Source organism: Miniopterus natalensis, chromosome 10, assembly GCF_054644295.1.
Source record: "Miniopterus natalensis isolate mMinNat1 chromosome 10, mMinNat1.hap1, whole genome shotgun sequence".
Taxonomy (NCBI): Eukaryota; Metazoa; Chordata; class Mammalia; order Chiroptera; family Miniopteridae; genus Miniopterus; species Miniopterus natalensis.
The window spans coordinates 60,124,041-60,139,029 of record NC_142090.1 but is presented as its reverse complement, the minus strand read 5'-3'; the positions used below and the strand labels follow the sequence as shown (position 1 = coordinate 60,139,029).

General features: G+C 38.1%; 1 protein-coding gene across 1 annotated transcript; it reads left to right on the top strand.

Moving 5' to 3' along the window:
• The first annotated feature begins 527 nt into the window (after positions 1 to 527).
• Positions 528 to 10,359, top strand: BET1 (Bet1 golgi vesicular membrane trafficking protein). The gene is made up of 4 exons (XM_016218901.2): positions 528 to 685; positions 4,960 to 5,084; positions 7,429 to 7,485; positions 9,183 to 10,359. The coding sequence occupies exons 1-4, from the start codon at positions 667 to 669 to the stop codon at positions 9,336 to 9,338; spliced, it is 357 nt and encodes a 118-aa protein (XP_016074387.1). The 5' UTR covers positions 528 to 666; the 3' UTR covers positions 9,339 to 10,359.
• Positions 10,360 to 14,989: the final 4,630 nt, after the last annotated feature.

Here is a 14,989-nt window from a genome sequence, read left to right as displayed (position 1 = left end):
GCGCTCAGGGGTCCTGGGGCCCCTTCACACCTAACACCGTGGTTCCTTCTAGAAATGCAGACGACCCAGCAACCAGGAGCCTCACTGGGTGGCCCGACGCAAAGCGTTCACCCTCTCCCTTCCCTTCTGCGGTCTCAGTTTCCCACGGGTGTGATCGGAAACTTGCATGAAGTTTTCCTCAACTTTCCCTAAACGGGCTTTGGAAGCGCAGCAAGAGAGAGGCGGAATCAGAACAGATAAGTCAGCCATCCTCTCAGGGGCTGGGAAGGGCCAATCTATTCGGTTAAACTCGGGGAGACAGCTGATGGCAATTTTTAGCGAGGGCGGGAGCCCAGCAGCAGAGAAACTTAGCCGGAGACCAGACACCCAGAGGCGCGCTGGGCGCTGCTCTGAAGTCCCGAGCCTCGTTCGCACCGCAGCCTGACTCGCTCCCTGCGGCTGGGCCAAACTACATTTCCCAGAATGCCGTTCGAGCCGCCTCGCCGGGCGCCGCCGGGAGCCTGGATGACGCCATAAGCCCGCGCGACGCTTAGACTCCACTGATGTCGTGGCGCTGTAGGGGCAGAAGTTGGTGTTTCGCCGGGCCCTGGTCCTGAAGCCGTGGTCCGGGCCACCCCTGAGCCCTTCCTACCCCTTCGCCCGCCTTTCCCTCCCCTTTCTGGCAGGATGAGGCGTGCAGGCCTGGGTAAGGAGAGGGCTTAGGTTCAAAATTCGGGGGGCCCCCGGAAGCGACCGTGCTGGGTGCTGGGACGCGGGGAAGTCGGGCGGGCTTGTGTCCTGGAGCCTGGGCCAGAAAGCAGGCTGGACGGAGGGGCTTTGGAGGCGGCGCCAGGGGGAAACAGGCCGTCCGTCCCAGATCCCAGAGGTTTCCTTAAGTTTGGACGGTAGGTTTAGAGAGGGGAGTGGAGGACTCGGGGTGGAGTGTTCGGGTGTCAGCCCAGCAGCCAGGCCTCACGGTCAGTGACTGACAGCAGGGGTGCGAAAGGCGCCTGTTGCCCCAAGTGCCGCTCCAGCTTCTCCTCCGCCGGCCCCGGGTGGTAGTTTCTTCAGAAGAGAAATTTGAACAGTGTTGCATGGGAAGCGCAGTAGCAATAGTAATAATCATGTTAGTCCGGTGACTGGGTTACAAAGGTAAGTGTACGCGTCACTGCTGTTAAAGTCCGAGACAGACGTCGGGGTCAGAGGCCGTTTTGCCCGAGCGCTTCTTACCTGAGCCTGTCCCTCTGCTGAGGCGGTGACGTGTGGCGCTGCGAGGGGCTTGGCGCCTGTGCTTGACCTTCTAGCATGGGAGGCCTTGCTCACCGGCCCGCAGGAATCGGTCAGGCGCAGGGGCTTTTACTGGGCCCTCACAACGCACAGCTGCTAAAACAGCATTTTCTGGTTCTGAAGTTCTCTATTAAGAGACGATTTAAAAAACAACAAACAGAACCCTGCTAAATCAGCATAGGGTATACCTGAGAAAAAGGTATGAAGTATCTGAAAAAAGATGTTATCTTTTTCAGTTGTTATAAGATGGGGGGGGGGGAACTTTTTCAAAAGTGTCAGATATTTAAAGTCAGTGAAAGTTGCCAGTAACTCTAGACTTGCACATTGATTAATACATTGTAGTATGAGAAACAGCTTGTGAAAAGTATAATTTTTATGAATACTCGGATCATAGAAAAAAAGTTAACTAGGTTAATCATAAAGAAAAAAATAACTAATTTTGAGCGAGTTTAGTTTTATATGCCTAAATGTAATTCTAATGCCAACAAACATTTATTGTGTACTTGAGTAAGCTCTAGGTATACACCCGTTTGTGGCCTTGTGTGTGCTCCCCAAAGCTTCCAATCTAGTTGGGGAGTAGGAACAGGTTCAAAGATACATTATAGTACAAGGTGGTAGTTATACATCCAAATGCCAGATAAATTCTACAGATAGTGAATATGTAGGGATTTCAGGGATAGAGTGCTGTGTACTTTGTGGAGACATAGGAACTTGAACTAGAGCTTGAAGATAGAGAGGAGGTAAGTTCTAGCTGGAAGGGTGACCCTCCCTCCCAGAGAAGTTGTATGACTAGAATTATGAATGGGATGTTGAAGGGATTATGATCAAGCCAGTTTGATTAAAGCAGGAGGCATGGAACCAGAACTACCATATTGTGGAGATCTATGAGTGCCAGGCCAAGGACCCTTTGGCCCCTTTGAATATATTGTTCAGCAGAGTGTCATGGTAAATTGCAGGAAAAGGACTTGACAAATGGTGATTCTCAGCCTGATTGCACATTAGAGTCACCTGGAGAGCTTTCACCGCATTGCTACCTGGACACCCACCCCAGCTCAGACTAAGTAAGTTAGAATCTCTAGGATAGAGCCTTTTTCTTTTAAACTCCCCTGTAGTTGAGAGGAAAGGTGATGATGTAGGTGTCTTGCTCTCATCTACATTGGTATGATGTGAGGCGGGGTTTTTTTTAATCTTGATTTTTTTTTTTTTAATTGTTTTAAAGTATCAAGGTATATTGACCTGGAATTTTAAACTTGGGATACACAGTGAATCTAATAGATATTCATGTGGAGAAGCTGCCACACTTCACATGGATTTAAATGATTTGCCTCAACTATCAATAGAAACTACCCAGAAAAAGTAGCATTTGTCTAAATGGACAGAGGCTGAGGATGGGCGACTTTTCACTCACTGGCTTTCCTACAACTTCCATAACAGTGATCCACACAAAAGGAGTGGCCAACTTTGGAATAGCAACTCCTAGAATTTTATTTGATATTTCTGGCTTTTATTTTTGGGGGTGGGTGATAGTGTGAGGGAAGTTTAAAACTCTTTAATAGAAGAAATGTGCACGGAAAGATTGCTGGGTAATGAGAATTTTGTTTTCAGCAAATGGAACAATATAGAAGAGCTCTAAAATGAAGGTAGGCAAAGAAAATAAAGCAAATAGCCATTAATTTAGAAGTGAATTCCTTGGTGAAGTTGTCAGGTGATTAAATTCAACCAGTAATGACTTATTGGGCAAATGTTCTACATTCAGAACCTTAGTCATAAAGGAAGAAGACATACACCTTTTCTTTAAGGATTTTGGTCCTTATTAAAGTGGCATTTGTACAGAGTATCATTAGCTGATGGAGTGAGAATGCATTTTTAAATGGTCATTGAAATTGAATGGAGGACAGTACTATGCCTAGTCACTTGAGTTCTTTTATGATCGTGCATTTGGAGAGCTTTATGAGTAGTGTGTCAGCAGTTGAGGAAAAATCTGGGGAATGTAACTCTTTCTCTGGAACATACTTGTTTGACATTTTGTTGTGTTTTTTGTGTAGTAGTGGAGATTGTGTGTCTGCTGCATATAAAGTACTCAGTAGGTACAGGGGATATAGAATTATGAGATACTGTTTCTGCCCTCAAAGAAGCTTATGATTCTATTCTTGACAAAGGTAGGCACATTCAAAGTTGAATAACAGTGAATTCAGACTCTTAATTTATTTACAAGTTTTACTGAGTATGCCTTACTGTATGTGTGTGCATGCATTTGTGGGGGATATACAGCCATGAGTGAAACAAATTTAGTTTCTGCCCTTGGAGTGCGGTCTAGAGTGAGATATTAGTGTTTGGTATAGTCAGGGCTATAAGAACTCAAAGGAGGGGGCTTGCTTTTTAGAAAAAATGAGATTTGTGCTGTGCCTTGAAAGAGCTTCCTATTCATACCTCAACCATCCTTCAACTACCAGTGCTGACCACTGTTTCCTGTTCTTCCATCTACTCTTTGAGTTTACTAGATGCCTGATTTCTATATCACCCCTTTTCCCCATATTCTCAGACCCCTATTGAAACCACTTCAATTCCTGTCCAGTCTAGACCCCATAGTTCATATCTTTAACCACTCTTTTGGGAAGCAGTCTCAACTTCTTGGGGTTCTATCCTTCTGCAGCCCAACACTGTAAACCTCCAACTCTTGAGCAACCCAACTGTCCAGCTTCTCATGGGCTAACTCAGGCTAACGAGCTCTCACATCCAAGAGGATTGAAACCACTGCTATATATTGCCTCAGCCAGGCTTGTTTTATCCCCTTAGTAACCCTGTGTAGTCCCAGTCAATTTCCTCCATTCTCTTTACTGTTTTTCCCAAATGGTGGTCATTCTTCAGAGACAGCCTTTTCTTTTACTGAGGAAATTGGTGGTATCAGTTTTGTTTTGTTTTTTAATGTGGTTGAATAACACTCTAAACTCTGCTTTTCTCTCTCATTCCCTCAACACATTTATTTATGTATTCACTGCCCAAGGCTCACTCCACCTGTTTGATTGCCTGATGAATATCAAGTACTATATTAGGCAGTGGCAGGGACTGCATTCCTATATTCCCGATGCGTTCCCTAGATGATGAGCTCCAAAAGGTAGCACCTAGGAAGAACAGTGGAGCTGACACACGGTAGTTTCTCAAAGGTGTGTTGAAGAACGAATGATCCCCTCTCAACTCTCAGCTATAGTCTTCGTAAGTTACTCCAGCTCTCTTCTGTTTAAGAGAAAGAGATGCCAATAAAGGACCCTCCCTCTGCCATGAGCTCCCTCCTGCTATATTATCTTCTTTCTCCCTCACTCTTCATAGCCAGGCTTCCTCAATAGGGAGTCACTGTTAGACTTTCAGATCTTTTTCAAAATGTGTAGTTCTATGGAGCAGGAAATGTGTCCTGAATATCCTTGTATATCAGTACTTATTTTAGTGTGTTGTGGACAATCAGTAAGCAGTCGATAAATATGTATTGAAATGAATTGAATATTCTTTGCTTAAGAGAGGGCATGAAGGGATTGTTCCTTTCTCTATTTGGTTATTTTTACAATTTACTTGAAATGTGACTATTATTGACATACGTGGTCTGCAACGCCCTCCAGGGGTCTTTTTCGGTTCTTTCCTATCAAGGTTTCAAAAGTGGCTTGTTTTTGCTACAGTTATACTTGTGACTGGTTCTTGCAGGTGAAGGAGTACCTCCCGGCAACTATGGCAACTATGGCTATGCTAATAGTGGATATAGTGCCTGTGAAGAAGAAAATGACAGACTCACTGAAAGTCTGAGACACAAAGTAACTGCTATAAAATCTGTAAGTATGTAACATATTAAGTACTTTTAAATTTGTATATTTATATGCATATATTATATACTTATAAACTATACTTTTATTGGCGTCATACTAAGGAATTTAGTTACCCAAGTAATGTTGTTCAGTAAGGGAGACTCAAAATTTAGACATGATTTGAGTAGAAGGTTTGAAAATGTGGCCCATTAAAACATATGGTACATTTGTTTATCTCTTTTAAACTTCAGCTGTTTTTTTTGTGGTTAAATCTAAAATACTGTGTGTTGTCTGTAGTAATGTCTCCAAGTAGTCCATCTTCCACCCCCAAGCAGCTCTTCTCCTGACCTTTTCTCTTTCTAGTCTCCTAAGCTACAAATCTTAGTCTTTCATGTTTCTACCTTTTACCTCACATCAGTCACTGAGTCTTATGTTCCTTTCTTTCTACTGTTTCTATTTCTGGTTTTCCATTTCTAACACTATCCCCTGGTTCTCTGTTGGGAAGGCCTTTTAACCTACTCCTTCCTAATTTTTTTACATGTTCTGGTCTGAGCTACACACTGTCACCATAGTCATCTGTTTAGAGTATTTTTTTAAATTGCATCCTATACTCTCAGAAGACTTAAGATGTCCTCCCATGATGTAAGAAATAAAGTTCACACTCTGTAGGTTGATTGAATAAGTCCTTTAAAGGTTGTCCACAACTTCTCATTTGCATCTTCAGAACATGTATATGCTTCCTGCCAGACAAATTAGAGTACTCTCTGTCCTTTGCACACTGTCACTTTCCCACTCCCATATCTTTGATTAGACTGTCTATCCCTTTGCTTTAGGTGTCCTCTCCCTCCTTATACTGACTGAGCTCTTGCCATCTGAAAGGCTCCACTTCATTGCACCACTTACTCCCTCCAGGCTTTACCTGATTTTCTTATGAACATAAGACCATTTGTACCATTTCTATAGCCCTTATTGTATAGTGATCTGCATTGGACTTATTTGTATGTAAAAGAAATTTACCAGAATGTAGGATTTTCTGTCGTACTTATTTTTACATTCTACACAGCACCTAGTATAATTCCTTGTCAGTTGTATTGAATTAAATTTATTAAATAAAGGAATTTAAAAAAAGATGGTTTTAACAGTGTGTGTGATTGACTCTGCATTACAGTAAACATGCTATACACTTAAAGAGCATCAAGTAGAAGCTCATATTGCTAAAACTTAATTGCTTTTTCAGTAGTCTTGGAAATAAGAATTGTATTCGGCCTGAAATGAGTATTATTTTCAAAGTCATACTAAATCAAAAGGAGTTGATCTGTGAACTAAGCAATATTGTATAATGTTAATAATTTAGAAAATATAACATTGAGAGGGAATTAAGAATTAAATGATTTTTTTAAAAACTCCAATGTTGATAATTTAGGCTCCTTGTTAGAAGAAAGCTTTTTTCCCCTGGAAATTCCTTTCTGTGGCGTGAATGACAATTATAGACAGTAGTTAGGTGATTTGGGCTATTGAGCTTTGTAGTTGCTTTATTACCTCATATTCTGATCTATAGAATTCTAGCATGGCTTTGTGTCAATAATACCCCCATACACTGTTCACACAAAATAAGCTGAGAACAGTATTTGCTGTGGTTTGCCAAGGTTTTTAGTAGTTGTGATTATTTTTATTCAAATATCTTGGAAACAAAGGCTTTGATGAATTTGTCATATAAAGCAGTAAATGGGATTTGGTTTGAATAGCAGCTGTAGTCACTTACAGATTTCTTTAGGCTGAGCCTCTTTTCTGTATAGCTTTAGAATGTGGATAAACTAACTTATAATTTTTTTTCTATTTGTTGTATTTTAAAGAAAAATACCTTTACAATCTAAAGAAATAATCAATTTAGGCATATATTCAAATGTCACATTTTAATAGGAAAATATTAAATGTTTGTATCTGAATTTGAATTGGTAGTACATATTTGTATATATCTTTGTATGTACTTATATATATACATATATATACTTGCATATAGCTTTAAAAGCACAACGATAAATGCTGTTGCATGAATAATATAAAGAAAGAAAAAAAAAAGCATGCAAGGATAGGAGAATCAGAGAGAAGTATGTACCAAAATCAAAAGATGGACTTGAAAATGAAGATGAAATCCAAATGAAGAACATGGGAGCAATATCCTTGCTGGGAAGGAGTAGAAACTCTAAATTTATTTTCCATTAATTTCAGTGAAAATGTACCAGAAGAGAGTAGATTTTCTATTTCTAGAATACAGCTTTATTTGAGAAAATGTATATATTTAAAATGGCATTATATTTACTTTGTAACACTTACTTTTATATGAGTAGTAATATATATGCTTTTTTTATAGCTTTCCATTGAGATAGGCCATGAAGTTAAAACTCAAAATAAATTATTAGCTGAAATGGTAAGTGGGATTTTAACTTTAAAAAATTTGACCTAATATTCTTAAAGTTAGTATGTTAATCAGGAATAATACCGGTTTAACCTTTATCCATTTTGGAATAGATCTAGAGATCGCAATTCTTAGATTTTTATCCATTTATATCTAATTAATTTGGAATAACTACAAAGTTTATCTTTGCCATGTTTTTACATTTTTCATCTTCCCTAACACACATAAGGAGGGGAAAGAAGTGGAAGGCAATGCACCTTTAGTCCTGTGTTTAGAAACACTGTTGAAGACTCAGGACAAATGACTATTTTGAGTGTTCTTAGAGATCTCAGTGGATATGGACTACCAAGTAATCAAAAAGCACTTTACATCCAATCAACCAAATGCCTTCCACTTAATGTAAGGGTGTTTCTTTTGCTTGTTGCCCTAAGGATCACTTCTGAACAAATCAATAGGATTTGAACATAGTAACATCCAGAGCCCTCTATCTCTAGTCTAAACAATCCCAGCAATATACACCTTTTCTTCTTGGAGCCTCTTTCTATTCTTTAATCTTTATTTTGGATGTCAAACTTCTCCAGTTTCTCCCCATGCTTTTAAATTGCACTATCCAAACATGAATATGGCATTGAAAACAATGTTTCTTTGGAGGTTGCGCATTAGAATCATGTGGGGGAACTTTCTGAAAATATTGATGCCTGGTTCTCACTCTGAATATACTGCTTCAGAATTTCAGGGAGAGGGACATAGGCATATGTATTTTGTGAAAAGCATCCCAAATGATTCTGATACATAACCCTGCTGAAGAACTATAGATGTATAAAGTACTTGAGCTACATAGCCAGAGCTATACAAAAGCTGACATTATGCCGGGGCCTATAAATCTCAGCATATTGAGTTTTCTATGAAAATGCAGTATTTCTAATCCATACCTAGTCATCATAAGGACTTTTCCAGCTGTGTTTTAATATGGTAGTTTTCCCCATCCATATTTGTAGGTTTTACTGTTTTACCACTTCTACATGGTATTCTCTTAACTTTTAATAGACTATTGTACTTCAAAGTCAGCTATTTAAATGCAAGGATCTTAAAAGTAAAGGTACATATAACTGCTAACCAACCATATTAAATTTTGGATGAATTGCTGTACTGGAAAGCATACTCATTTGACCTTGGAGAACATGCCCCAACAAAAAGTGGTAAAAAAACCTCAACAACCATGCTTTTCCAAGAGCTACGAAGCTGGGGAGATCCCAGCCAGGCCAAGGTGTCCAATCTCATTGTCCTCCCAGCCCTTCGACCCTCTCCTGAAGGCCCTCAATAAAATGGCTTGATCTTCCTGCACCCAAAAGAAGTGGGGGGTAAAAACCTGTATGATAGTAGAAAAACTATTTACCTTTATTGTTAATGTTTTTTAATCCACATAATTGGAATAAGACCTAAATAGTTTCAGATTTTTAAATACTCTGTGGCTGAAAGAAATGTTTATTGGATAATGAAGGAGCTTTTTTTTCATTGAGAGAATTACTCAGTTTTGCATAGAGTAGTCAGGCTGATTATATGAGTTATAAACAGGCTCCTGAATTGATTAAACACTAAAAATATCATTAAAAATGTATTCTAATAACAATATATCCAATTACTTAAGTGTGCATATGTAGACTATTAGAATCTAAGCATTACATTTTGTTTTTCCTTTCTTCTCAAAGGATTCACAATTTGATTCTACAACTGGATTTCTAGGTAGAACTATGGAAAAACTGAGGATTTTATCCAGAGGGAGCCAAACAAAGCTGATGTGCTATATGATGCTGTTTTCATTCTTTGTCTTTTTTGTCATTTATTGGATTATTAAACTGAGGTGATGTAAGTAAGTGTGAGTTTGGAATTTGTTCCAACTTAAGTGGCTTGGGGTACCATTTTGGTAAAAAAATCAGCATCAGAACATTCCTAATTTTCACATACTATGGCTTTTTCCATGGAAGATTACTGAATTTTACTTGTTTTATAAATCACAGGTAATACAGTGCTCTTTGAATACTGTTTGTTAATGAATCATTTTTGCCCCTATTTTAAGGGGTATTGAGATGGCCAAAAGTTAGTCCAGCCCTAACAATTGTCTTTCTATTGTTTCCTGTCAGATTAAACAGCAGTATAGTATTCTGTCATTACCGTAAACGTAGGTTTCCATGCCACATGGAGAAACTTGGTGGGAGAATAATTGAATGGAGAGCCTGTCGCTGAGCCCTTGGGGTGGTGACCAAGATTGGGATGGAGTGATAAATATATTTTCCTGAGCAAACACCAACTCTAATGATGTAGTACCTTTCCTCCTTCAGTTGGTTAAATTAGATTTCTTTTTACCTACAATTTTTTCTAATAATTTTTGACTATATGACTCCTTTTCCCCCTTTGCCTAAGGACTTCATGCTTTAATAAAGCTTGTTATTTTGGCATATTTCTTGTAGGGTACAAAACAAATGTGAACTGGTATAATTGTTATTTTATATTAACTTTATACATACCATTGACTTGGCTTAAAATAGTTTTATGATTTTAGCTATTTAGGCCATTTGGTTATCATTTGTGACAGAATAATGTGAAGCTAAAGTAATTGCTAAGCTCTGAATGGAAATAACATGTTCAAGAAAATTAATTGCCTCTGCTTTATTATGTGCTCAAAATAGATGATTGAAAGTACTCAGCATTGAACTTGGGGTTAAGAGTATTGTTGCTTTAATCCAGTATATTTGTTTATAGAAAGCAAAATAAAGGTGGAATGTTGAGTATAAAGAAATATAAAAATGTTCTTAAATATTCTGTATTGCTACCATTTTGGAATTTACTCATTTATAAACACTAAAAATAAATTTTTAATGAAATAGATTAATCATCTTTGTTGCTTCTTTATTTAATCCTCTTATATTTTTAAAAAGAACCTGAGAAATGTCCTGAAAACACAGATTCTGAGCAAAATCAGGAAAAGTTAACATATTTGTATTATTTCACAACTTGCTTCAAACGAATGATCTCATGACTGCAGTTTCAAAAATATTTAATTTTTAAATATTGTTAGTTATAAATCTATTATCATTGATATCACAATAGTTTTTGTTCATCCCTCATTATCTATCAATTCGGATCCTGTGTTTTCTGGTTGGATTTGTTGTCATTCGGGCCTCTGCTCGGCAGGTTAACACTAGAACTGAGAGGGTTAAGTGACAGTGTGACAGACCTGAGGTATGATGTGAGACACACTGGTTTAAGTTAGATGACCGTGGTTCAGATATCCATTTGTTCACTTGCTCAGTGTTTGGTGGCCTGTTTCTTCATTAAATCACCTATTTCATAGGATCATTGTGTGAGACAGAGAATATATTGGAAAGTGCCTTACACATGATAGTCACCCAATAAATGTTGGTTCTCCCTGTTATTCCAGACACATCAAAAATGAGAGTAATTTTAAGGGCAGCACAATAAGCTGATTTCAGGGTTTGATGATTACATGATCTCTAAGTGGAAATTTCTATCAGACAATTAGAGATTTTTTTTTCAAGAATTATTTAATTATGCCAATTATGTGACATCTAGAGCTCAGGGAAGACTCAGAAATCATGGCAATAATTAAAATTGCAAAAAGAAAAATGACTGGAAGATGGAGACAGAAGGGAATCAACAAGAAATAGACAAGATCAGGCCCTAGGGAAACCAATGAGGGCAAGACAAGGATGGATTTTAAGATTAAGGATTGATTATTATATGAAAGTACTCTGTAAAATATTAAAACTACTTAAATGTTAGATATCATGAAGGAGGTGATGATAAGGGGTTTGGGGTGATGTAAACGTGATTCTTATCACTGCATTGTCCAACATTTCTTATTTTAGAGTTCTTTTTAAGAACTATCTGAAAACAGGTCCCTAACCAGTGCTTCACATCCCTCCTCCCCCCCCCCCCCCCCCATCACTGCCTTTGCTGAGATTCCTGTCAGGCAGCTCCTGAAAGGACCTGTCCCTGCCCCACCTGGGATCCGTCTGCCAGCTTCCTTGTCTTCCTTCTGTTTGGGGACCCACTAAGACAAAGTACTTCCAAAAATAAAACTTGGGGGAAGCATCAAATATGGAAAAGTTCTAGTTCTTTATAATCCTTTACAAGTTCATTGTTAACTCTGAAAAAGAAATTATTGCTACATATATCTGGGAAGTTGATTATAATAAACAGGCAAAATATTCACATTATTTAAACCATACAAGACTTGCAGATGTTTGGGTGGTAGGGGCACACTATAAATCCTATATTTTAAATGGTAAAGCAGAGTCAGAAAGCAATTCATAAAATCTATAAAAACCCCAAATGTCCAAAATTTTCTGCAAAATAACCATTTCATGTCACTAAGAGTTGGTCCTTGGAAGTGTGCCAACACATTTGCAGATAATAAGTGTAACTTATCTGCTCCATCTCCTACAGATATTAGGCATAGGTCTCCACAGTGAAAGAAGGCAGAATTATACATATTATTGCTAGAATTTAAATTAGCGTGCAAATTCATTCTTGGATACTGCTTGAGCAGAGAATAGTTGTTAACTCTAAAACAAATATGCAACATTTTAAGCATCTGAATTCTGGAGCAGAAGACTGGCACCTGCACCCATAGAAAGCTTTTGGTTTTATGAAGTAAATTAGTTTTCCTAATTTTTCCATGCTCTTAAGTCTCAAATCACATGTATTGAATTTGCTTCCTTGTAGAGAAAGTAGAAAAAGTGCTTGATAATTTGGGTTCATTTAGTCAGTAAATAACTTCATCAGGCCATACTGATGAATTCACTGAATAAATATTTACTGGGAAGCAAACTAGCATCGTAGCTAAGACTGAAAGCTATGAAGTCACACTTGGGTGGTAGGAGCACACTATAAATTCTATATTTTAAATGATAAAGCAGAGCTTAAATTCTGGCTCCACTACTCACATGATGACTCAGGGCTGATGACCCTGCGCCGTAGGTATTCTATTTGTAAAAGAGGAATAAAAATTGTATATAGATAGCAGTGATACACAGTCAGAGGGTGATTGTGATACTTGTAAAGAACTTAGAAGGGCTCCTGGTACTCAAAGCTACTGCCTTCAGGGTAGTTGCTCAGAGGTCTCTTCAAATTTTAATTTATTTTTCAAAATGTAAACTACAAAGCTTCATAAAACAATAGCATTTTAATTTTTAAATTAATTTACTATGATTTTAATATACTTGCTTAAATTCTTTGTACCTTCATATGGCCTAGAGTAAATCACCAGGAAGTTCTCATGTAATAAGATTTAATATAAAATGTGTATGTAAGAAAATGAAAAGGAAGAAAGACTATATATTCTCATATATATTCATATATTTATATAAAATACTGAAAGAAAAATTTCAGTCACCTTTGTATTTATATAGTCTTCAATCTAAATTAAACTTTTTTGGAGGAGACGGGCATTCTAACACAAGAGTATAAAAATTTTATATTAAGTAGTTTTCTTTCTAATTGAGTGTGCAAGTGTTGCTTAATTCAATATATGCTTTCACTTTTATTCCTAGTAATAGCATGAAGTATATTTTCAGGAAATTTAATTTCTAATTAAACAGTTCCTACTGGTACAAATCTATGCCAAGTTAACTCAAAATGGGTTATATTTTTATATAACCATGGGTATTTTCTCATGACTTAAATTTTTGTTGTAGTACTTACATAGAACTGTTATAAATATATTTTTCTTGGAGCTGTACCATCAGGTATTTAAAACTCATTTCTTCCTTACTAATGAGGAAATTTTTAGAAACTGTTACATCTTCAAAAAATATCTGTGTGGTGTCTGATGACCACATATCCCATATACTCAGCTCTCCTAAATTTTTAGAGATATAAGTTCCTAATAATGAAAGAGCATGAAAATTATTCATAGAAAAGACAATTTTAACTATCAAAAATAAAATATTTTTGTTTAACTCATTCAGGAAGGGAAATTTGGTGTCTATCAATATGAGACCTTATGTTAAGTACCTGTGTTTTTCCTAGAACATTTGGCACAATAGTAGGTCCCAAGAAGTGATTGGTGAATAAATTAATGGTTCCTACTACAGAACATATCTTTTTTATGATCTCTCACTAAAATTTCAGTGCTGAGACCACAAAATGTCCTTAATAAAAATGTGTCCCTTGATTGATAACATACCAAGTTCATTTGCTAGCTGAGCTTCTTTGGACATCAGAGGCACAATACTATAACCACTAGGTTAATTAAAGGCCCAAAAGTGCTGCTAATGCAAAATTCTTCTTATGGTTTTTCCTTTTATAAAGCTGAGGGACGATAGGTTAAAATTGAATGCTCTGCCTACAGGGTCAAGAATGGATGCCACCAAATGAGACACAAGTGTCAGAGGAGTTGGGGAAAGCTGTTTAATAGTCCTCCCCTTCCATCACCATTCAGATTTCAAACCTAACAGGTCTATCAGCATCTCTGCCCTGTGTTAATCAGGTAAGTAGGGCATTCCATCCCAGAAAACCTAGTGGGTTTTTTGTTTTGTTTTTAAGAATTTCATTCCTGTTTCTGTTTCTAAGTAATTAAACTTGACTCCTGTCCTTCTCCAAGAAGTCTGCATTTCACCCAACAACATGTGGCACTCAGTTAGCAGTGTAAGTGGGGGCTTCTCCGTGACTAATTCAGGTCAGAGGGTAGGGCACTGCATCGCTGGTGTAGCCAGTTAGGCGCATCCACTCAGCCTAGCACTCCTGGGTTGTCTACAGTTTGCTGCCATTGACAATATAGAATAGAAGACATATAGATATAGATATATCCAAGATCTATAGATGTTTTATTTTGTGTCTGTTAAAACAGGCACTCCATTCTCATTCATGAAAGGCAAGGGATAAATATTAGCAACTTAGAAACTCAGCTTTTTGTCTACCGGGCATTTCAGAGCCAAAAATTTCTGGTCTGTTCACAGGATTAGAGAATTTTGAATTGGAAATGAGACACTATCTAATTCTAACATACTGCTTTAAACATGCAAGGCTCTGATCTGCGTGTCTTCTCCGGTAAAGTTGATAGAGAATTGAGGATTCGTCAAGTCAAGAGGGTGCACACAGGTGAAGGAACCAAGTCAAACACATCTGTCTCTTTGGTCTTGCTGCCTTTGTCATTACCAACTTTCCAACCATTACCTTCACAGCTGAGGAAACAGCAGCCAGACTGGTGAGGAAAGAAGGCTAGTGTCGGGGAACAGGAAAAGAAACATTTAAATCACTACATCACAGGAGGACCACTGGGGTCCACCGCCAACTGCACAACCACCAGCTCTCAGGTCCTGGGTGTTTAGGAAGGAATGAAAGCATGCGGTTTATACGCATATATGCATAACCCATGGTCACAGACAATAGTGCAGTGAAGGCCCGGGGGAGGGAAGGGGGGGAAGGGGGACATCTGTAATACTTCCAACAATAAAGATTTTAAAAAAGCGCAGGAAACCTCTAGGCAGCAGTT